The sequence below is a fragment of the Chinchilla lanigera genome, unplaced genomic scaffold (genome assembly GCF_000276665.1).
Source record: "Chinchilla lanigera isolate Chin_1 unplaced genomic scaffold, ChiLan1.0 scaffold00013, whole genome shotgun sequence".
NCBI lineage: Eukaryota > Metazoa > Chordata > Mammalia > Rodentia > Chinchillidae > Chinchilla > Chinchilla lanigera.
The window spans coordinates 15,929,661-15,955,807 of NW_004955414.1; the positions used below are offsets into that span (position 1 = coordinate 15,929,661).

Below are 26,147 nucleotides of genomic sequence, written 5' to 3' on the forward strand. Positions count from 1 at the left end.
CCTCTAAGTCATGTAGAACATCCATATAATAGTATAATCTACCAGATTCTTGGCTTCTACCAAGTTCAGTCATTTATTCTCATACTTTAAATCATAAACAGTAATTTCAGCAGCTTAAGGTCCTGTTTCAAGCATGCCAACCTCTATCATCCATTAAGTAACTCCAGCTTTAGAAGTCTAACAGTATGTCTTTACCATAGAACTTCCAATCTGTAGGTTCTACCACTTTCATGGACCATCACTTCCTTTATGCCCTTACTTCTCTTTCATTTGGCTTAGATTCCAAGGTCCATCATTAGAAATCACTTCTTTAGCCAGGTGTGGCAGCGCATGCCTGTAATCCCAGCACTCGGGAGACTGAAGCAGGAGGATCCCTGCGAGTTTGAGGTATCCTGGGCTACAAAGTAAATTTAAGGCCAGCCTGAAACACGTAGTGAAACCCTGTTTCAAAAAGACAAAGAAAGAAATCTCTTCTTTGGCCCTCCCTTTCCCTTCCTTGAACTAATAATCTCAGTTCTGATTATACTAAACTCACTGTCTCCTCCACCTCTGCAGTCAAGTACTGTGATCATGCTGACTGGTCTTCCTTTAGGGCTTAATGTTCTTCCTTTAAATGTATATCCAAAGTATGGTCCTGAGCCAGCAGCATCAAAGTCACCTGAAAGAGCTAAAAATGCAAATTCCCAGGGTCTGCCCCAGACCAAGGGTTTGGGGAGCCTGGGAGTAGGTACAGCAGTTTTATACTAAGCTCTCTGGCTGATTCCAGTGCAGGGTACAGGTTGGAAATAGCAGCTTCGTTAGTTTATTCTCATTCTCCAAGATAGTGATTTGTAAACTTTCTCCTTTCTCCTCAAGCCTTATACTGTATATTCCTTCCACCTTCTTGACACCTGGTTGATAACCTTACTTAAAAAAAAAGTGCCACCATTCAAGGCCAATTCATTCATTCTCCTTTCACCAAATTTGCCAAATTATTCTATAGCTATAACTATATTCTCTACCTTTCACTCTGATGACTGACACATATATAGCCCTTCTTACAGGCCAAACCATCCACTTAACACTGGATTCCACAGCTCTCACTAATCAACGGTTTTTCTGACTGCTATGGGCTAACAGCAGGGGATACTACGATACCAGTGTAACAGAAGGGAATACTCCCTTCCTTATGCAGCCACAAATTTCCTATATGACATGAATATGCTAAGAGTCCCCTTCAAAACAGAAAACAGTTCCCTGGACCCCTCGTTTTCCTCCAGCATTAGTACCATTTCCTTGCTCTTCTCCACAGAAAAAATTCACAAAAGTAGTCTTTAGTTCTTAATTCCCTCACTTAATGCACTTAAATGATACCACCAAAACTGCTCTTATAAATGTCACCAAAGACCTCCAAAATTGCAAAATTCAGCATTCCATCCTCAGTCCTCAACTTAACCAATTCGCAACACAAGATTCAAGTCATTACTCCCGTCCTTCCAAATACTGAATATATCACTGCCTTCTGTGACATCTTATTGTCCTGGGGTTTCCCCATCTCATCCGCTACCCTTTTTCCTGTTACATCTTCTCGAATTAGCAATACCTTGAGCTAAATCTGGAGGGTACAGGTGGCGGAAGATCATTCTCCCTGTAGTCATGGTAGGCCCTCTCAAGCGCGGGGTTTTGCCAACAGTCTCCTCAGTGGAGTATCTCAGAGGGTGGGGTGACTACTTTACCACAGCCATTTTCTAATTGCTGACTCAGAGTTGTGGTGGGCTGACCCTGAAACCCAGTGCTGCCGTGTCCCTGAAGCCCAGTGGCAGCCTTCAGACTTCTACTTCTCTAACCTTCTTGTCATTTGGTTAAGTACCCAATTCAGAGCATTAAATCTCTTTCTGCCTAAAATGTACACAATGGTTTGTTTTTGTTTGTTTGTTTTTGTTTTTCTCCCGTACCGGGAACCGAACTCACGACCTTGCGCTTGCCAGGCAGGCACTTTGCCGCTGAGCTAAATCCCCAGCCCCGTATACAATGGTTTATGTTTCCTACACTGACTTAACTCCTAAATTCACATCTCTGGTACCAGCTCTCACCTGAACTCAAAATTATACCCAACTGTCTTCTCGGCAGCTCTACCTTCATATATCACATGTATCTCCCACCTAACAAGTGCCCAGCATATTCTTAATTACCTAGTTCCTGCCTCCTCCCAAGGGAATCCCACAGCATTTGTTTTCATTCACATATTGCTCCACAATTCATCTAGTTAGTTACTCAGGCGAGATACCTGGGGGCTGTCCTTAAGTCCAGTTTCTTTCACACATCCCACATTTAAGTAGTGAGCTCCCTCCTCAAAATTTCAGGAATCTGACCACTTCTCTTTATTTCCTCAACTGCAACCAGACCAGCCTAAGCAATTCTCTCTGGCCCAGATTACACAATATCATATTCTCTTAACTGATCTCAGTCTTGTTACTCTATCTCCACTCAGTTTATTCCCCAGGTCAGATTCATTTTCTTTCTCTTTTTTTCCTTCTTTTTCTTTTTAGGGTGTTGGAGATTGAATCCAGGACCTTGGATATGCTGAGCATGGCCTCTATCACTGAGCTACACTGACCCAGTCATTTTCTTTACGTAAAATTCAGATCACATCACTCTCTTGCTCAAAATCCTTGAACGGCTTCCTACCATCTCTTAAGATAGACAGATAGACAGACAGACAGACAGATTTTAAGCTCTACACAGTCGTGTCTCTGCCATCTTTGCCTATTTTGATCAAACCAGACTCACCTCCCTGCTGTAGCTGTTCTTGCAAAAAACCACACTGGCTCCCACTGTGGGACTTTTATACCTATGATTTCTTCTCTCTGGAATGTTCTTCCTCAAATCCCTGTTCAAGTATTCTCTTCTCAGTGAGGTCTTCCTGGTCTGAATAACTCATCCCACCATCTTCAGTATTCTCTAGCCCCCTTATCCTGCTTCATTTTTTTTCCATAGCACTTATCATGACTAAAATTAATTAATTAATTATGCTTATTTCTGAATTTCCCAGTAGGATATACCTCTATAATAACAGAAGCCTTTTCTTTCTTAAGGGTATAGAAAGGGTCTGGTACACAGCAAACACTGAATAAATATAGCTATCGTAATAGTCTACTCTCAGAAACAGCACATCTATGTACTGTTTCTCTTCCATCCCTTCAGAAAGAAACCAAATTCTATACAATTTGTTGGTGGCCGTATGGAAAAAGGAAAGAAAACAGAGAGATAAAATCCTGGCTCTGACATTATGCAATCTTAGGCAAGTCAATTCCCTTTGCTGGATCTCAACTTCCTCAGTGGTAAAGCAGAGATAACAAAGAATAGCAGCAATCTTACAGGGTTCCTCAGAGGATTAAATAAGATAAAGCCTGGAAAGGACTTACACAGTACTTATTCGCTAAATGTACCTTTTATTACTCAAAAACTTGTTTGCCAAATTAACTAAATAACTGTTTAAAGATAGCAGCTGTATGCTCAAAGTCCTTTCTTCTCTAGGCCAAATATTCTCTGTGCCCAGCTATTCCTTATTATGAGTACTTTAAAACCATTCATCATCCTGGCTACCTCCCCTGGCTCTTCCTCATCAAAATAAACTGGGACTCAAACAGAATATTCCAATTATGATCTAACGAATACAAAGTCCAAGAAGATTATTACTTCACATAATCTGGACAATATATTTTAATTAATGCAATAAGACAATCTTAGCTTCTTTTTAAGGCTGCTGAGTCAATTTCTTGGCTTATACTGAGTTTCTCATAAGTTTAAATCTCCAGATGTTTTCCCCATAAACATTTTAAAGCCAGTTCCTCTCCAATGTTCAAATCTGACTGTCACTAAAATCAAAGAATCTTGGAAAGAGAAAACTCAGTGCTACTGTTGAAGTTATTTTACCTCTATAGTTTTAAGATTCTGGCAGAGTCCAAATTTAAGGAATGGAAGACTGATAACAGTCAGGGATACAAACTGAGGAAAACTCATGTCTCCAACCACTTCACACTTAAAAAGTTGAGGACAATATATAATAATAGCCATGGTTCATAGAGTCAGAGAAACACTCAACAACAAACCTACAGGCCTTACTTAATTTCTCCTCCAGGAGGCAGTGCAGAAGGGAGGTGCATGCTCAAAGAGCACACTGTGGAGGTTCCCACAAAGCTTACGATGGAAGTCTCCACCAACCAGTGCCAACAGACCCAGAAACGCCTGGCCCATTTCCCACTAAGGTGCACCAACGGAGACATCTTACTGTGCTGGGATGGGGAGAAGTACCATTAGGCAGGCTCATCAAGGGAAAGGAATGCCAGGGAATTTCTCCACACGAGATGGAGACACATAACAGAAAGGTCTCTGCCATGAAACACATCTGGACTCTGCACAACTTTCGAGTTGAATACTTTAGGATTGAGGTACTTAATTTTTCCTAGTTTCAGAGTGCCTTCCAGTAAAATAGAATCAGAATAGTAGCACGGCTATTATGAATATTATAAAAATATGCAACTTACAAAATTTTACCTTGAAGTGCTTTTTATTTTAGATACTACTCAACTACTACTTCCCTAACCCCTGTATAGGCCCTTTGTTTAAAAAAAGAAAGAAAAAAGGAAGGAAGGAACTCTGACTTATTCATAGAACATGAAATATTAGGAATTATTATTAACTTCTCAATGAATGAAAGCCTTTTGCTTGCTATATCTGTTAATCTGTTCTACTAGAATACAAGTCCCCAAAGTAAGAAGCTGGCTTCTCATGTTAATAGAGTATTTCCAGTCATAAAGGATCAACTGTAGGAATAAGGTTACTATGAAATCTACTTTCAACAGATAAACATGTTGTATCTTAGATTTTCTTTAAGGATGCAGCATTCACCTTTCGAACAAAGGTTAGTCCAAAGGCCCGGGTGATATCCTGATGAGCATAATGTATTAATTCTAAAAGCTCTGATAAGTTCCCTTAATAAAACAGCATGTAAAAATCAAGTTATGGGTGGGGTAGGTGTTTAATAGTAACTGGTTATTTTTATTGGCACAGACATGAGGGTGAAATCACTAACCCTTGGAAAGCTGCCTTGGAACATGCCTGGCACCAGCGGGAATGTACAAGTTACAAGGCAGCTATAAGGGGTGTGATGGCAAAGCCTTAATTTGCAGTGACATCTTAAACAAAGCAGTCTTAGTAAAGTAACCCTGTGAATTCAAGCCAGAACTGAAGGACAAGGGACAGACAGAGAACATCTCTTGGCAGAAGACTATTCATATACTGAACTGCCATCAAAGAACGTTCTTTACTTCTTTACGCTTATTTTCTTCTTCCTTTACCATTTTTTAAACATCTGAAAATTAACTTTTCCTATAAGTCAGTAGTTCTAAACACTGTTTTGGGAAGGTTCATTTAATTTACCCACTTTCTATTTAGTAAACTAGAGAAAATAGACCTGACCACATAAATAGCCTATAACAGGTCCTAGTTAAAGGTTATGAGATCAATTAGGAACACTCGTACTTTATTTGTACTTGACCATGGGTTCACTCATTTAACAAACTTAAGTTAATTTAACACATAGTATGTTTATATGACATTCATTAGCAAGTACTTTTCCAAAATTTAATAAGCAGACACTTTATATTACAAATACACCATAGCTATAGCAGAACAAATCCAAAGTTAGTGTTAATCGTTTTTGGAAAGAGGACTAAAGTTCTACCATTTTAAAAATTCCTCCAAAATATACCGGTTATTTAGTTACCACCCAACCATATTGTATTTCACCCATGTGCTTAGTCATTCATGTATTTAACAAATATTTACTAAGCATCTACTCTAAGCCAAGTTGGTGCTACATGCAGGACCAAAATTGTGAACTGGATATATAAGATGCCTAAACTTATGTAGTCTATTTTCCTGGGTCTCATTTGGAGAAACATTTTAAAGGTAAAAAGTATATCAAATATTTTATTAGCTTCCACAAAAAGTGTTTTTAATTTCAATATCAGAAACCATTTTGTCCAAGAAGAGTTCATAAAATAACATTTGTAATTGAAATACTAGAGTGGTTTCTGAAATAAAATTGAAACTGTACTGAAATGATGGAAATGACTAAGACAATTATAAAATAAAAGTATATGCACTGTTACAGCGATAATTTTGAAAATCTAGAGTAAACTGATGGTTTCCTACCAAAATACTTTCAACAATAAACCAAGTCGAAGGAGAAAACACTGGACAGGGCAAATAACACTAAAGGAACTAGAAAGAGGCTTGCCATTAAAAAAAAAAAACTTGGGGGCTGGGGATTTAGCTCAGCGGCAAAAGCGCCTGCCTGGCAAGCGCAAGGTCGTGAGTTCGGTTCCCGGTACCGGAGAAAAAACAAAAAAAAAAAAACTTAAACTGAACAGCTTAATAGTTAAGTTCTAACAAACCTCTAAAGAACTGAAAACCCCCAAATTATTTAATGTTTTATATGAAACGAAGCTAGTCATTAACAAATACAGTGCTAACCACTCTGTTGAGGTACTGTGACCCTTTAATTTGTTTAATCCTACTAATAACCCAATGAGATACATGCTACTATTAACATCATTCTACAGATTAAGATTATAGAGTAAGATGGAAATTTTCATAATTCAATTCTAAGGTCTTGGTTGAAGTGGATGCTTACCCCCTCAAACAACAAGTACTACAACAAATATACTATACACTTAGTCTCACTTATAGAAATGATTAAAAATAAGCTATAACTAATTGGTAATACATTATCAGGAAATCTACATTTACTTAAGCTATGAATTAAAGAAATAAAAAAGAGTATTAATAGTAGAAAGGTATTAGAATAACATAATGTTAATAGAAAAAAGGCTTTCAAAAATTTCAGCATCTCTTTCTAATGAAAGCATTTTTAAGTAAACAAATAATTATTTAAAATATTTTTCAAAATTAGCAGAAAATATTCTGAACAACAAAATGCTGAACATTTTCAAGGCTTAGCGACTGCAATAAGACTGGAAAACCATTATAAAGGTTGAAGAAGAAAATACAAATTATAATTCCTTTTATTAATGATGATAAGTGTATGCCAAGAAATTGTTGTTTCCTTAGAAAACAATATGAAAAATATTTGGATATAGCCACTGCATATAAGATTTTTTTAAAATTAAAGTTTTACCCTATAATAGCAATAAGTATACAATAATAGAAATGAAGGACATATTTTATACAAGTAGTATGAAATGTGTAACATACTTATGAACAAATTTAACAGAAAGGCAAATAGTCATCTGAAGAAAACTACAAAATATTGTTGAAGCAATAAAATAAAAAAACCTTTTGCGCTGTGCCATGGTCACAAACTACAACCAAAAAATGAATAAATGCAAAGACATACAATGTTCTTGAACAAGAAGACTAATGCAAAAATAGGAGTTCTTCCAAAATTAATATAAAAATTCAATCAATACAAAATTCCCATTAAAATTCCAGTAAGATTGATTTTTTTAGAATAGGATTAAACTTACAGTTTATATGGAAGAATAAAGTTCAGAGAACATCGCCCAAAATAATGAAAAACAACAGCAGGAGAACTTGTCTCATTTGATGTTAGAATACACCAAAACAAGATGATACTTGCACACCCATGTTTATAGCAGCACAATTCCTAATAGCTAAAAGCTTATATGTCCATCAGCAGGTGAATGGATACAGAAAATGTAGTACAGTATTTATATACAACGGAGTACTACTCTGCCATAAAGAAAGATGGATGCACCTTAAGATGATAACATTAAGTAAAATAAATCAGACACAAAAGTTTGAGCATCTCACGGGTTCACTTATATGAAAAGCTCAAAATATAAATAAAGAGCAAACTAAAAGATATACACAGTAATAGGAAATAGGGAGACAGATCTTTTGCAAAAAGGAAGGAGACCAAACAGTGGAGGAAGGAAGGAGGGAAAGGAGAGGAGAGGGATGAAAAAGAAGATGTGCTGTGTACAGGTACCAACGTCCCACAAGGAATATAATCATCACATAGTGGAAACATGCACTGATAAAAAAATAAAAATCAAAAGAAAAAATAAATTAAAAATGATAAATGAATCTGAAAGTAGCAAAGAAGTGACAAAAAGATAAAAACAAAAAAAATTACATCTCCGTATATATGAGCTTTTAACATACAATGAAGGCAATGTCTGAATTCAATGGGAAAAGAAATGTATAGGCACACACCTCTAAAAAAATTAACCTCTAGGGCCAGGGATATAGCTCAGCGGTACAAGCGCCTGCATGGCAAGCGCAAGGTCCTGAGTTTGATTCCTGGTACCAGGAAAAAAAAAAAAAAAAATTAACCTCTACCTCACAGGGTATGGAATAGCCACACAATTTATTGAAGAATAAATTACAAATTGTATTAAAGAATTAATAAGTAAGATATATATAAATCTCAAATAGAGATTAGAAAATATCTGTAGAATCAAGGTACAGGAAACACCTATACCACAGGAAAGACCCAGGAATGCTCAGAAGTTATAAAAGAAGAAAAAAAGGAGTATGCAATATAACAAATATAAACTTTTTATGTAAGGTATCATGAATCAAGATGTAACTTATGAAGTTGGGAAAAATATCAAGGACTCTTAGCTAAAATTTTTGAAACAAAGCAAGTATTTTTTTTTTTTTTTGAGACACTGCTTCTCTATGCAGTTCAGGATGACCTTGAACCCACTTTGTAGACTAGGCTAACCTCAAACTCAGGGTGATCTTCCAGCCTCAGCTTCTCAGGTGATGGGGCTACAGGCATGTGCCACTAAATCCAGCCTCAAGTTTTAAAGTGAATAAAATATATGAATACACAAACTCCCAGATTATGCTAAATGGTTAACAAATTTAAGAAAAGATGTTTAATTTCACTTGTAGCTCAAACTAAGTACAGTACTTGTATCAGAGTAGCAAAAATTAAAGTAACACTGATGTGTCATTTACACATCAAAAAAAAAATCACAAAACTATGATACCTATACTCAGCAGGTCCTGAGTTCAATTCCTGATACCAAAAAAGAAAAAAAAAAAAAAAAAGAGTATCAGTCAGGGCTGGGGATATAGCTCAGTGGCACAAGCACCTGCCCACCAAGGGCAAGGTCCTAAGTTCAATTCCCAGTACCAAAAAAACAAAAACAAAAACAAAAAAAACCAGACACCAAGAGTCTAATCTCTATTATGAACAGAAAAGTATATGAGTTTTGCTATATAAACTTTGTGACATCTTCTGCTTACAGTGGACTTTTTAGCTATAGCTGCAATTACCACTTAGAGACCATCAGGTGTGTGTGTGTGGGGGGAATCCCTACACCACAAAAGTGGGCTATCACATTCATAACTTAAAGATTATAAATGTAGTTATGCCCTTAGAGTTCTCATTTCATCTGTCTTCTAAAATTACCCTAAAAGTAATTTATTCATTGTTAAGCAGTTCCCTTTTAAAACGGAAAATTATGGGTGAAGTATTTTATATCAAAAATGAGGACGGGAAATTTGCCTCCAAATAGCTAAGTAAAGATCTTTCAGAAAAATATAAAAAGTTAGATTAAAAGTCACAAAATCCTGGAAACTTCCCCAGATGCTGCATGGAGGGACGGGGCAGAAAAAAAGAGCTGAAGGTTCAGAGAATGGACTGTTTTCTCAGCACACTGCAGGTAACAGCCTAGAATTTTTTTTGACAACTCTCATTTGGCTAGAGGCACACGAGTAACAGGAAGAGCAAAACTTTAGCCCTCTGTAACCTGAAAAATAGTTCAATTTGATCGGCAGAGCATTCTTTAGCTGCTTAAATTCCTAATATACACCATGACACGACTACTACAAAGACTAATAAAGCAAGAAGCTCTGAATTTGGGAATGTTGAGAGGAAAGGAGAGAGAACAAAGAACTAATTATAACACAGATAGTGTGCCATAAATTACAACGGTTAAATACAGGGGAAGGCCAGGCCTGGTAGCACATGCCTGTAATCCCAGGTTGAGGCAGGAGGACTGCTTGGGAGGCTGAGGCAGGAGGACTGCTGTGAGTTCAAAGCCAGTCTAGGCTACCCAGTGAGTTCAAGGACAGCCTGAACTACATAGCATGACTGTCTCAAAAAATCAAATACACACACACACACACACACACAAACACACACACACACACATAGGAGAAAGCAGCAGTGGAGTAGAAATAAGACAACAGGCCCTATGGGGAGGTTTTAAACACCGTCTTTGAATACTACATAGAAAAGCATGAACTTTACACTCTGAGTCTACATGACAGCTCAGAGATTTCTAAGCCCAATGAGTAACAAAAATGATATGTCTTTTAAAACACTATCGAAGATAACAAAGCCATCAAATATACTAGCTAGGAAGGCAAGCTCTAGAGCTAGACAGCCAGGGTTTGTATACAGGCTCTAACAACTAACTAGCTGTGTGACTTGGACAAGCTAATCAACTGCTTTGTGCCTCAATTTCCTCATCTGTATACAGGAAGTGGAACAGTTCTTACAACACAGAGATGTTGTGAGAAATAAGCTAATTACTATAAAGAACTCAGAGCAGTGGTGGCAAACCTATGGCACATGTGTTATTTGTTTTTCTTTTAAGACAAAAGATGTTAATGTACGAGCATTTTTTTCTAAACTAAAATCTCAGTATTCAGATTTAATTGCAGTGTTGGCACTTTGTGATAAATAACTGGGTTTTGGGTGGCAGTTTGGGAACTCTAAAAGGTTCACATCTCTGACTTAGAGTAATTCCTTCCACAAAATAAATGCTGGATAAATTACAGCTATCAACTGCATATAAGAAAAACTGGAGTAAGAGAGACTGGTTAGGAAGTCAAGAAATAGTCCAAGAAAACAAGAAACAATCCAAGAAAACAAAGGTGAGAACAAAGAAAGGTAGGTGGATGAGAATCCCAGCAAAGAATCAAATGGGTTAATAACCAACTAAATATAACCCTGAAGGAAAAAGAGTGAAAGAAACAAACTGAAAAAGATCACTAGAGCTCTGGGAGTGGGATGACACTAACACTACTAGAAAACCTCAGAAAAGAAAAGGAAAAAGTGGGTATTAAGCCAGTGAGTGTAGCTCTAGCCATCCTGAAGTTGAGGCTCCTTGACGGCATGAAAGTATAAATGCCCAATGGTTACTGGAAAATAGGGTGGAAATCTAAAAGAGGTTTAAGAATTAGATACACAGACTCAAGAGCGTCCAACACTGGATGTGCTGCTGGAAGCTATAGGAGGGGAACAAAATACTTAGAAAGAGTAATGCAAGAAGTCCTGAGCCAGAGGAACTCCAACCCTTAACCAAGAATCTCAATAAGACAGAGAGGGCTGGGGATATAGCTCAGCAGCACAAGCACCTGCCTGGCAAGCACAAGGTCCTGTGTTCAATTCCCGGTACCAAAAAACAGACAGGAAAAAATACAGACATATGAAACAATGGCTTTTTCAAGACCCTTTCATGTCATTAGTAACAAAAAGTATACACGTGCTAAACATTTCTTTTCCCATTATGATGTTAGGATTATGACAGGTAACTTTGAAAGCAGAAGAGGTAAACATCAGAATGGCAAGAAAAGAAAGGTAAAAGCTAGTGGTAATGAGAAAGAAAAAAAAACAGAGGAGAAGGCTCACTCAAGATGAGGAAAATAAAGGGAAAGAAGAAAACTATTACAGTATTAACTGAGTATGTACTGAAGACAGAGGCTGCCCTAGAATATTTCAAATATTCTACTTTATTTCATTCTCACAGTATTTCTAATAGTATGAGATAAACAGCAACCCCCTTTACATGAGTAAACTGAGGCACATAAAAGTTAAGTAACTTGCCCAAAGTCCTATATCTAGTCTACCTATATATGGCAGCTATAGGATTAGAACCCAGGAAAGAACCAAAGCCCTTGATTTTTCTACCAGATTCCCACTTCCTAAACTGGCAAAAGCAAGACATTTCAAAAGGAGAATACAAAAACAAAAAAAATATTAACTAGGATGGAAGAAAACCATAAAGAATATCATTTGTCTCATTATAATATGCTATCTCTTCTATCAAGTCTGAAAGGAAAAACAAACAAGAAAAATAAATTCTTTAACACTAAAAATAATCTTTCAATCTCAGAGAACAGATAAAATTAGAGATAACCCTGGCTTCCACAGAAGTCTAGACTGCAAACCTGACAATGCTGCTCCTCCTCTCTCTGTAATCTTTTAACAATTATAATTCTCTATCACCAAGGTTTAAAAAGGGAGGAGGAGACAAGTGGAAAATGTATCTAACAAGCCTACATTCCTCAAATTAGAAGGGATAATAAGAGATTTTTAAAATCAACATCTACAAGTAAATGTTTATTTGTTGTACTTTATCACCTGTGTGATACTCCCTGAAGCCTCCTGCTTCTCTCACCCCTAAATTGTAAAATAAATGAAATTTCGAACGCCAGTTAAAGAACAACATTGACACCTTGTGGTGAACATCCTAAAGTATCAAATATAACAATGAATAAAAATGGCTCTTAATTCAATGTCTGTCTACCTGAAAACAAATCTTTAATCCAGGATTTTCCAAGGGTTAAGAAGAAACTACCATCACACACACTAAACATGAATTTGCAAAGAGCTACTAATACTTCGGCAACACTGAAATGAGACGCACTGGAGGGAGGAAGGGGGTGAAAAGAGGAATCAATGCAGGTTATGTACATGCACCAAATTCCCACAGGGAATGTAAACATTATGTATCACCCATGTATTAATAAACTAAAATTTAAAAAAACATGTATAGAACCTTAAAAAAAAAAATGAAAAAAGTGAAATCTCAGGTAATTGTTTCCCTGCAAAAGAGCAGAACATGTCCACACAAAGGACTTCAATATCCTAGTTTTAAGTGCTCCAAAGTCCTTGTTTCATCAAGATTTCCTATTTTTCTGTAACACACAGAAAGTACAGGGTGGTACACCATAAAGTAAAAGTTATTAACCAGAAAATACTCTCAAAACACAGAATCAGGAGACTGAAGTGCTCATCATGACTTCAGCCAGCACTGAGAATTTTAGAGTTAAGTCGTTTTAAAGAGTTTGTTACAGTTGAATGGGCCAATAATAGTTCAGGTTCTTGTGTACAAAAACAAAAGAAATGTCACGCGTAAACCCAGAAGTAGCTACGTTTACTGAAGATCACAGAAAGTTGTGCTCAGGGCTAGTCCATGACAACAAAGGTATAACACAGATAAAGAAAGGTACCCGAGTGACAGAAAAGCACTGCACACAGGTCAAAGGTAGTGGCAGCAACAGGAAAGGGGGGCTGTTAACTCAGGCTTTCAGAATTTAAAGGCCAGACACCCCTGTTCTAGGCACCTCCCACCATATCTCCCATGGCACCAGTGCTTTTGTGCCTGTGCTCTTGCGTAGGGTCTAGCATCTCCTAAGCTTCTGGTATTTCATTTTCTACCTCCCTTAGGACAATGGAAGCAGGAATACCTGTTGGGTGCGCTTTAGAGTTAGATGGAGGGAAAGGAGCTCGTTTGTTTCTAACTGTACTAAATTCAGACTCTTCACATACAATTGTAGATCAAGTGTCAATATTTTTATAAACCAAGAAAGTATCCGAAAAGAAAATGTATATACTTTTCCTTTACTTTTTATTTTTTATTAGTAAATGTATACAGTACATGGGTGATCACATTCCTTGTGGTGAGTTGGTACATGTATCTAAAACACCTGAATTCTTTTTTAATCCCTTTCCCCTGGGGGGGGAAATATATATATATATATATATATATATATATATTTTTTTTTTTTTTTTTTTTTTAAGTGACTACCACCAGGAAAAACATTAGAGAGCAAACAATGGACAACAGTTTAATGTCACAGGCATACAAGTTTCCCAGCAAGAATGTCACATTTGTCATGGCATAAACTATGGGAAAAGAGGAACAGGTGATGGGTACTAGTTTCTGATGTCTGAGGGAATTAGCAGAGAAAGGGACATTTTACTTACTAACTTCCAAAAGTAAAATTTAAAATTTCTAGTTCTAGAGTAACTACCAGGCTTGGGTAACATGGTTCATACAGAGACACTTGATTTGGTTCAGACAGTATACCTGTGTTAGTAGCTACAAATGAATAACACAGTGGTGGTAAGGAAACCACTGTTAACAAAGTAATCTAAACTACTAACTTCCTACAAGGAATCTAGAAAATACTTTAAAAATTAAACCCCTAAGAACCAAACATTCAAGATCATCAATGCTAAATAATTCAGTAACTATCAAATCCTGATGAGTTTGCATTTATGGAGGACACTGCTTTTCAGAAAAATTTACTTAGTCATTATGCTATGTGCATCTTACAACCATCAGTCAAGGACGATGAGCCTATGAAAAGGATCTACAAAACATGAAAACCTTCCCAACAGTCTCCAGTCTAGTTCTTACTTGCTGTTCGCCCTCAGACAGGCCATTCAACACATTTTATCTCAATTTCTATGCTTTAGACAGAGACTGTAAGAATACAAGAATCTAAGAGAATAAAATAATAACTGTGAAAATGCTTATACAAATTTGCAAATCATTGCTTCCATCTTTTAAGAAAAATGAGACAAGTTGAATGCATTTGGATAAATCAGGGATGAGTAAAGGCAGGGTCAGGGTCAGGGTCTGGATCAAGTTAATCAAAGCATTCTGTTATAGCACGGTGCTTCACAAGATCCAATAGTCGTTCTTCATCTCCTGTTCTCTATATCCCAAGCTGAACAGGCTCAAAAATATATACATATTTTGACAACTCCTACTTTCTATCTCTACCCTCTAGATACTAGATTATGTCTGTTCTGTTATAATCCTAAGCAGTCAAGGTGAAACTACTTCTCAGATACGAATCAGAAGTCATCAGATAAGCTGGCTGAGATGGCACATGCCCTAATTCCACTACTCTAGGAGGCTGAGGCACAAGAATCATAAACTGAAGCTGAGGCTGGGCAACTCAAAACTTGGTAAGACCTTGTCTCAAAATTTTAGGCAGGGGGAAGAGGGGCCGTGAGAGAAAGGGAAGTGGGGATGTAGCTCAGTACAAAAGCCTCCTTGGGTTCAGTGCCCACTGCCTCAAAAAAAAAAAAAATCATCAAAACATATGCAATCACTTTAGTCAAAATCATTGTTCCTTAAGAGCAATTTACACAATCCATGTGCTCAAACTCTGTATCATCATGTATACTACAATTCAATTTTCACAAAAGCCAATTTTATAATGTTTATAAAATAACCATTTCTAAACATGTTCAATGTTGTGACTGGGTTTTTTATAAGTCATCAAAAAATTATTAAGATAATTAAACAAAAATCCCGTGGGGTGTGGAGAGACTATTGGACAGGACTATAATTGATGAATAAGGAAGCAGCTGCCTGGATAATTATCCAGTCCTTATTCATTAATGGGAAGCCCCAATCATCTCCATAGCCTTACAGGAGACACCCCTAGTAAATTGGTCATCAGCAAAGGTTAAGTTTTCCAGAAATAACATAATAAGGATTTCTCACAAAAGATGCTCTTGTACATAACCAAATTAAGAAACAAAGGTTTTTCAGATGGGTATGACAATTCCTTGTTAATCTTATGCTGTATTAAATGTATTCATGCCTTCCACATGTACCATCTTCTAAAATGTAAAACTAGGATTGTTTATGGTATAGACTTTTTCTTTCAGATTCAGACATTTGCCTTTCTTTTGTGCTCCAATTAATTGTGACAAGAGGTTCATGTCAAGCCAACATGAGGTCACTAGTCAGTAATAACAACAATAACTTATATGACGCATATGCTATATATGCGCCACTATACTTAGAGATGTCCAGACATTAAACAGTCCAGCCAATGTCACAAAATTTCTTCAATGACATCTCATTAAAAGTCAACAAGTTAGGTAAAAGCTTCTTATATATTAGAGCAGACTGATTAAGAGCTATACTATGTCAAAATGAAAATTTAAGTATTTCACAAAAATGTCATCATGATTGTCATGCTACAATATTATGTATCGTTTTGATTTTAAATTTTCTGTGTAAAATTTTAGAAAAATAAATAAAATAACCATTTCTTCAATTATTCTTTTGGACTCATCCTCTGACATAAGAGGATATCTAATGGTCTGAAATTTACAATGTGTTACACAAAGATTAGAAAAATACTGCCAGCAACAAATTGCATTGAGCAATTTGTCTGAGTAGGATGAACAAAGGCTGAGTGTCACTGTTGACTTTACTTTGAAATGCATTTATTTTGGTAGCTTGCCCCTTGGGAAAATGGCCTTGAGAATCTACCTCATTTAAAATTAAAGCCAAATTTTAAAATCTTTCAAAATTAAGCCCAGATATAAAAATATAGAGATGAGGCATATAAACATCAGAGTATTAAATTCATACAAAGCTCCTTTGGCTTGCCAAAAATCTTTTAAGATGAATAACAGGTCAAAACTCTATGTTCAGGGTTGTTGGAAAGCTCTTCTGGCTATGGTTGATAAGTTTAAATTCTGTACCTCAGGTTACTGCTCTTTAGAGTACTGAAGACCAACAAATAGCTTATGTCCCTGTTTCAAGATCATTGGCATCCAACTGCTCTCTCTACTGTCCAGAAAAAAGAAGTGTTTTCCAAAAATTTTGTGAAAGCGATAAATCATTGTAGCTACAAAATTTTTGAGGCTTTCACTTAAAAATGCTAAGCCCAAGTAACAGCTTCTGAAGATTCTATACATTCTTTTATATTGAACTGTCACAAATTCAAAATGAGAAAGATTCTTTAGACTTCAGGAAGACTCTTAAGTTTCTTACCGTAGCAAAGAGAAGACATCGTAAGAATTACGAACACAGTTCTGATCCACCTGAAGAATATTCTTCTGAGTATTTGAATAACCCTGAAAAACATTAATTAATAAAGTAATCAAAATAAAACAAAATAAAAATCTATGCACAAATTAATCCTGTTTGCCTTTTGAACAATATGCTATATAAACATCTGAGTAAATTTGTAATTTCAGAGGTTCCAAGAAGTTAAATACAATTTCCATATAACTAAAATCTAACCTTTCAGGCAAGTGAATTGAAAATAAATTCTCAGTTTCTCATAAAGACAATATTTCACCGTATAAATTATGGTGAACTTCCCAGGGGAGCTTCAGAAGTTCTTCAACATATTATATGATTGAAGAAAAGTATTAACAATAATACTTCAACTATGTCTAGTCATCAAATGTAATTATGGGGGGAAATTCCAAGTACTAATCAGGAATATAACAAACAAATATTCCCTTCTCAAAGGTACAAAGGAACAAGGATGGTTTCCAAAGAGACCTCCATAAAAACAGGAGTAGTATCTTTGTCATTTAAGAGAGGCAGCATAAACAGTAGTTAAGAAAATAAGTCTGGATCCAGACTATCAAGTTTCCAATCTAAACCTTTTCTATAACAGCTCCATGATAAAGGCACATAATACTCCTTTAGTTTAACATTGGTACCTTTACCTATAATATTAGTATCTACCTCACAAATACTGCAGAAAGTGAAAAAATAGAGTTAATATTTGTAAAACGCAAGATATATAATCAACACTACATAAATATGCTCCACGAGGCGAATGCAGGCTAGGGGTGGGGAACAGTGTAGTACAGGAGATTGAATCCAAGGCCTCCCACTATGCACTCAACACTGGCTCATATCCTCAGCCCTGACTTTTGAGACAAGGTCTCATTAAATTGTCCACTTCCTGCCTCAGCTTCTCAAGTAGCTAGGATTACAGGTGTGCACTGCCATACGCAGCATTAAAAAAAATTATGTTGCTATGGACATTAAAATATTATGGCATTATTCTGAACAATTTTATTCCCAGAATTTGATCACTTACACAATTCTTTGACAAAATAAATTACCAAAACTGACATATTATGAAACAATAATATTTGAGTAGCCCTATATCTACTTTTTAAGTGAATAACTGAAAATATTCTCACAAAGAAAGTTTACATCCAAATACTGTCATTGACAAATTCTATCAAATATTAAAGAAAGAAATAAAATCAACTTTCCATAGTACTCCAGGAAAGAGAAAAAAAAAATAAAAACCAAGTCACAAAACAAGGAAGGGCATTACATACCAAAAAAGGATCAGGAATATATAATTACAAACACATGCACCTCACAATGTATAACCAAATACAGGAAGGAAAAACTGACAAAAATAAGGGGGGAAGTAGCTGGAGACATCAATACCCCACTTTCAGTAATGGATAGCAAGTGGACAAAGTGAAAACAGTGAAAGATATGAACACTACAAGCCAACCACTCCTAACAGACATATACAGAAACCTTCCACCCTCCAAGAGCAATAAATACATTCTCAAGTGTACCTGGTATCATCCTCTAAGCATATGTGCTCTACCAGATCATATGTTCTACCAAAATAAGTCTCAGTATCTTTTAAAAAATGAAATCATATCAATTATCTTCTCTGATTACAGTGGAATAAAACTACAGATCAACAACAGAAAAAAAATTGGAAAATTCACAAATGTGCAAAGTAAATAGCACATCCTTAATCAGGTCAGAGACTAAATCACAAGACAAATTATAAAATGCTTTGAAATGAATAAAAACAAAAATAAAATACTAACAAAACTCCAAGGATACAGTTAGAAAGTGCTCAGAGGGAAACAAAAACCTTTAAACACCTACATTTAAAAAGAAGGAAGAGCTCAAATCAATAACCTGAACTTTTTTTTTTTGTCTTTTTGAGACAGCATCTCACTATGTAGTTAAGGCTGGCTTTCAACTCACTATGTAGACCAGGCTGGCCTCAAACTCACAGCAATCCTCAGCCTCCCAAGTGCTGAGATTAGAAGGGTGCACCCCTACACCTGGCTAATAACCTAAACTTTTGCCAGAACTAAAAAAGATGAGGAAACTGGAAAAATCCAAAGCAGGAAGATGGAAAAAGTAATGATTAGAGCAGAGTTCCATAAAATAATATGAAAACAATATGGAAAGTCAGTGGAACTGACTTTGATAAGATTGACAACACTGACAAATTTTAAACTAGAACAACCAAGGGAAAAGGGAAGACTCAAATCACTAAAATGCAGTGAAAGGGGAAACATTATCAATCCGACAGAAATGAAGAGGATTATTTTTAAAAAGTATGAGCAATAAATCAAATAACTTACAATGACATAGAAATTCCTAGGAAATATAGAAACTACCAAAAATGACTCAAAAAGAAGTAGAAAATCTGAACAGACCTGTAACAGATAAAGAGGGCAAGTCAGTAATTTGAAGACTACCAGCAAAAATAAAAAGTAAGAATAAACAAAAGAAACGGAACCAGATCAGATTCAACTGATGAATTCTACCAATCATTTAAAGAAAAACAATACCAGTCTTAAAATCTTAAGAAAGGAAGGGAAGAGGAAAGAGATAGAGAGGAAGTACTTCCTAACTCATTCTATGAGACCAATACTACCTTGATATCCAAGTCAGACAAAAACATCAGAAGAAAACTATAGACCAATATACTTTATGAGTACAGATTCTAAATTCTTCCACAAAATACTGGCAAAGCTAATCCAACAATATTAAAAGGATTATGCCATGTGACCTGGTGACTAGAGCTGGTGCCTATTTTTGGTAACTACTTCCAAGTATTCACTCCAAAAGAATCAAAAGCAAGGATTTGTATACTCATGGTAATAGCAGCATTATTCACAATAGCTAAGAGATAGAAGCAAATCAAGTGTCCAAAGAAAAATGAATAAACAAAACATGGTATATTTATGCAATTTGGCCTTTGAAAGGCTAAATAATAGCACATGCTACTAGGTAGATGAACACTAAGAATATTATGTTAAGCGAAATAAGCCAGTTAAAGGACAAACACTGTATAATTCCATTTATGTAAGCTACCCAGGATCGACAAGTTTATAGCTATAGAAAGGGGAGAGTAGAAAATTCTTCTGAAGCCAGGGACCAGGAGGAGAGAAGCAGGAGGAATTATTGTTTTTAAATGGTAGAGAATTTCAGTCTTATAAGATGAAAAAGTTCTGCACGATGAAATAGTGGTGACAGTCGCACAACAATGTGAACGTACTTAACTCCATTAAACTGTATACATAAAATGGTTAAGACGGTTGTTGTTGTTGTTGTTGCTATTTTGCTTTGTTTTTGTTTTTGTAGTACTGGGGATTGAACTCAGAGCCTTCTAATGAACTACATTCTCAGCTCTTTTCAATCTTTTTGAGACAGGTTCTTGCCAAGTTTCCCAGACTGGGGTCAAACTTGCAACCTTCCTGCCTCAGCCTCCCAGAAAGCTTGGATTAAAGCTAGGTACTACCATGCCTGGTTAACAGGATAAATTTTATATTATGTAGGGCTGGGTGTGGTGGCACATGCCTGTAATCCCAGCACTTGGGAGGTTGGGGCAGGAAGATTGTTGCGAGTTTGAGGCCAGCCTGGGCTACAAAGTGGTCTGCCTAGCGAGACCCTATCTCAAAAAAGACAAAAAGACAAAAATAAATAAATAAATAAATTTTATGTTATGTATAATTTACCACAATTTAAAAATTTTCTTGGGGCTGGGAATTTAGCTCAGCGGCAAAAGCGCCTGCCTGGCAAGCGCAAGGTCGTGAGTTCGGTTCCCGGTACCGGAGAAAAACCAAAAAAAAAAAAAAAAAAAAAATTTTTTTCTTTAAATATTACATGTCAGGAATAGGTATAATTTATGTACAGTATGCAATGATGGTTAATATGTAAAAATCATTCAATGTAATAAACCACAAAACATATGATCATCTCAAGTAATGCAGAAAAAGCATTTGTCAAATCTAACACCTTTTCATGATAAAAATTAACAAATAAATAAAGCAAACCAATAATAGGAAAATTTCTTACACATGATAAAGGACATCTACAAAACAAAAAAGTTAACATCCTAGTCAATAGTAAAAGACCAAAATTCTTCTCTCTAAGATCAAGAACAAGACAAGGGGCCTACTCTTAACTAGGGGCCTACTCTTAACTACTTCTATTCAACATTATATGGTAAGTTCTAACGAGAACAATTAAAGTACATACGTGTAAAATAAATGGAATGGAATTCCATGTGCATGGACTTAAAGAGTTAATACTGTGAAGATGCCAACAATACCCAAAGCATCTATAAGTTCAATGCCATGTCTACTACCTAAGCTTCTAATATCCTTTCCTATGCGAACAGAAATGCCAATTCCCAAATTCATATGGACTTGGAAGGGGCTGACAAACAGCTAAAATAATACTGAAAAGAAGAACAAAGACGACTCACATGCCCTGATTTCAAAACTTCCTACAAAGCAAAAATAATCAAAACAAGATGGTACTGGAAATAAGGAAAGCCATACAAATCAATGAAATAGAACCAAGACTCCAGAGATAAACCCACAGAGCTATGATCAACTGGATTTGAACATGCCAAAACTACTTAATGAAGAAATAACAGTCATTTTGACACTTTGTGCTGACACAACAAAAAGAATGAGGTGGAACCTCTCCCTAACACTGTATAATAAAATTACCTCAAAAATGAACTGAAGACCTCAAAATTAATTAAAAACCATAAATCATAAAACCATTAGAATAAAACATAGGGATGAATCTATATACCTTCAATTCACTACTGGTCTTTTAGGTATGATATCAAAAGCATGAACAATAAACGAATGGAATTCATTAAAATTTAAAACTTCCATGCATCAAAGGACACCATAAAGAAAGTAGAAGAACCCATAGATAGGAGAAAATATTTTGTAAGTTACATATTTGATAAAGGTCTAACATCCAAAACATATAAAGTATATCTGTTGTTACAATTTAACAACAAAAAGATAATCTAATTTGAAACTGAGCAAAGGAATGGAGAAGACATTTCTCCTAAAAATGGCTAACAAGCTCGTGAAAAGATGCTCTATATCACTAGTTGATAGGGAGATGCAAATCAAAACCACAATGAAATATTACTTCATACCCACTAGGGTGGCTGCAGTTTTGAAAATAATAAAAATAATAAACAGAAAACACATGTTGGCAAGGATGTGGAAAAATTAGAGGCTTCGTGCAACGCTGTTAGGAATGTAAAATGGTCAGCCACTGTGGAGTAGTTAGGCAAATTCTCAAGTTAAAACACAGTGCTTGCTTCGACAGTGCATATACTAAAACTGGAAAAATGCAGAGAAGATTAGCATGACCCCTGTGCAAGTATGACACACAAATTCATGAAGCGTTCCATAATTTTTGAAAAAGTTAAAACACAGAATTACAAGAAGACATAGCAATTTTACTCACACCTGAAAAACCTGAAAATAGGCACTCAAAGAAATTCCTATACAAATGTCCATAGCAGCACTATTCACAAATCGTCAAAAAGTAGAAAACTCAAATGTCCATCAATGGATGAATGGATAAACAAAGTGTGGCATATACATATGGTGAAATATTACTCTGCTCCAAAAAGGAATGAAATACTGGTAGACACAAAAACATGATACTAAGTAAAACCAGCCAGATACAAAAGAATGCATGTTATATGATTCTACTTATATGAAATATCTAGAATGGGTAAACCCATAGAGACTGACAGTAGTCCGGTGTTCACCAGGGGGTTTGGAGGACGGCAAAATGGAAAGTGATTACCAATGGGTACAAAGTTTTATTTAAGGTAATAAAAAATGTTTTGCAACCTGACAGAGGCAGGGTTCATACAGTGTTGTGAATGTATCCAGTGTCACTACACTGTATACTTTTAAATGGTTACTTTATATTATATTAATTTTACCTCAATTTTACAAAAGAGATGGTTACAAAATGATCTTCATATTGTGAGGGCACATGAAGAGAAAGAGGACAGACAGGAGACAATCCTATTAATTAGCTACAAATCCAAATGACACTAGAAATAGATTTTACAATTCTCAGGACAAATGATTAATAATGTTCTACTTAGCTTTCCTTTTCTTCTCTTTTTCCCCTCAGTACTGAGGATCAAAACCAGGGTACTCTACCACTAAGCTATTAGCTCCAGCCCTTTTTTATTTTTTCCCTGTTAGTCAGAATCTCACTAGGGTGTCCAGGCTAGGTTTGAACTTGTGATCCTCCTGCCTGAGCCTCCAGAGTAGCTGAGACTACACACAGACATCACCACAGCCAGCTAGCTTTTTCTATTTTACTCAAGAAGCTTCCAAACATTTTTTCTTACTGTTAAAAAATCACCTACATCCACTAATGAACAACTAAAAGCAACACATTATAACAGGGAAAGCGTTTTCAACTGCATGCCTGGACCCTACGTTTTAATCCATTTTGGTTTCACGTACATGAGGAAAACCATTTAACTCTCTAGTCCTCAGTTTCTTTACATATAAAATGAGACTACTACTACTAAAAACAATAGTAAAGCAAAAGTGTTATGAGCATTTGCCGTGCGCCCGGCAGTATTGTGTTTCACATGCTAACATTAATGTTTAAATGTTACTATATTAACTGTTAACACACTCAGTGCTCACAAAATCCTGTGAATAGTACTATTATTATCCACACTTTAAAGGTGAGGAAACTGAGACACAGCGAGGATTAAGCAGAAGAGCCACACAGTCTGGCTCCACAGCCTAAGTTCTTAATGACCACGCTAGGCCAGATGATCTTTCAGACCTTTTCCAATTCTGAAATTCTGGGTCCATGTACATTTAAGGCAACTTCAGGACATTATTAAGCCCTTCTGCTTCAGTGTCACTTAGCAATTAACATTCTTAAAGTATGCTAAGAGCCTTGTTCTGAATGGCACCTAACTTCACCATATGTATGATTCCGACAGAGCTCTGATGAAAGATTATAATGGAAAGAAAAGGCCCATTTATATCTGGTTATCTGTGTGAGATACTGTCAAGTGCCAAAGAGTCTAAAAAAGATTCACATGTCATTCAAAAGTCTTCTGCAGCCAGGCCTAATGATTCTTTTTCAAGGAAGGGAACCGTCGCCAGTCTGGTTCGTGCCTGTTGAAACTGTTCAGGGAAAGAGATAATTTCTCATATCCAATGAGCAGAAGTAATTCCAGGCAAATCAGGTGTTTTTCTAGATCAGTGGTCAGCAAACTTTTTCTATAAAGGGGCAGACAGTATTTTTGCCTTGTGGGCCGTATGTCATTCGTGACACATTCTTTTTTCTTTCAAATTCTTTGAAACAGTAAAATTTATTCTTCACTCACAGGACACAAAACATGTGCTGATCTACAGTTTACTTACCCCTATGCTAGCTCACTGGATAAGTTATTTTTTAAAATGTGATACTGTACATTTTGAGAGTTTTTAGCTGATAAAACTGTCATAAGACTTTCCTTAACTTCATTACAACTACAAAAGTCACACAGAAATAACTTACTTGACAGAATAACTAATTTTGAAGCAAATAGCATTATACATACTTATTCATTTCAGTATTTACCAAACACTTGATACTTGGAGGATGTTAGGCCAATCCTGCTAACATCTTCATGAAGTACACAACCCAGTTAAATTTCTAACTAAAGTAAATAATGCAACAGTATCATACAAATAATTTCTTATAAAGCTACGGGAGTCCTGATATGCTAAAGATTCCATCGAGAAGGAGGAACATCAAAGGCAGCAGAGGTGGCAGGATTTGGGATGGATTAGGTAGTACTGAAAAGCTGCTGGCAGGGAAGGAAAGTCCCACACAGACTGAACACCTTTAGCCAAAGCATGACAGTGGGAGAACACAAGCTGCATTCAGAGAAAATTAAATAGTGGCCCAATTTGTGCAGCTTCAGTGATGTGGAAATTTGGAGCCCTGGGGAGGAAAGTAGTGGGAGATACAGCTGAATACATAGGCTGGGAGGTCCAGAGCGCCAAAAGCCTTGAATACCATGCTAAGAAGTGAAGACAACTTACAGGGAACAAAGACTCATGAAAGAGTTTCTAACAGTGTAGAATAATGACCAGAGATGTATTTAAGGCAGGTTACTTTGGTAATGACAAATATGATGAATTATAGGAGGCAAAATGCCCAAATACCATCTAGTTGGCTATTATAAAAATCCACACATCTAGAAGTACTGAGAGCCCAAAACACATGCATAACAATGATCATGAAGAAAAGGTGGAAGGGAGGAAGAAACCAACAGAGAGAGAAAAGACGGGAGAGAGAGAGAGACAGACAGAGGAAGAGAAGCAGAGACAGAACCAAAAGTAGTAGACAACAGGCTGAAATTGGGCTGGTGGACAGAAGGAAATCGGGTCAGAGATTTAGATGCATCAGCAGACAATGAAAAATTTTAAAGCAAAGGAATAAAAAATGAAAGTAAGCTTTAGCAAGATTTACCAGGCAGTGGTGAGCAAGACAGAGTGGATACAGAGACTGGAATCCACAGGCCTGCCAGGAAACGACTGCAATAATTCAGAACTTTGGGAATGTTGATCTGAGCTTGGATTGCAGCAATGGAGATCAAAGTAGCCATGGATACCAGAGCTGTTTCAAAGCAAACTCTAAAGAGTCTAGTAGCTGACAGAATACGCAGATAAAAGACACCAATCAAAATTGACACGACTTAAGGCTTGGATACATGGAATAATAGTTAATAAAGACATAGAAAACTGGACAGGAAAACAAGCCTGGAAAGAAAAATGAAAAGTTCCATTTAAAGTGTAATAATTTAGAAACAACAGGTGTCTATCCAGAAACAGACACCACTGAAAACAACAACTTTGAGTAATAAGCTATACTAAAAATGACAACCAAGTAGGACATCCCACTCCTTCAACAAATATTTATTGAACTGTTATTATATGACAAGCATGGTGCTAAGCACTAGGAATAAACTATGCACACAGACACTGCTCCTGACTTCAAGCATACTACAGTCTAGCAGGAAAGAGAGACAAGAAAATGGGCAATCAGTATGTAATAGAATAAGGTAGTGGTGAGGAAAATGTACTGCCAGGTGCTACAGGAGCATAAAAAGGGGTACTCAGACATCACTTAACAGATCTATCACAGAAGAAGAAAACCTTCCTATGGAAA

The 26,147-nt window shown here is 36.2% G+C and overlaps 1 protein-coding gene across 2 annotated transcripts in view; it reads right to left on the bottom strand.

Annotated features, from left to right (window-relative positions):
• Positions 1–26,147, bottom strand: part of Uvrag (UV radiation resistance associated) — a 310,440-nt gene that overhangs the window by 196,545 nt on the left and 87,748 nt on the right. For both annotated transcript variants that reach the window (XM_005379880.2, XM_005379881.2), the window contains one exon: positions 16,869–16,951. In XM_005379880.2, coding sequence (XP_005379937.1) covers positions 16,869–16,951 — 83 coding nt within the window. The remainder of the gene's footprint in view (positions 1–16,868; positions 16,952–26,147) is intronic.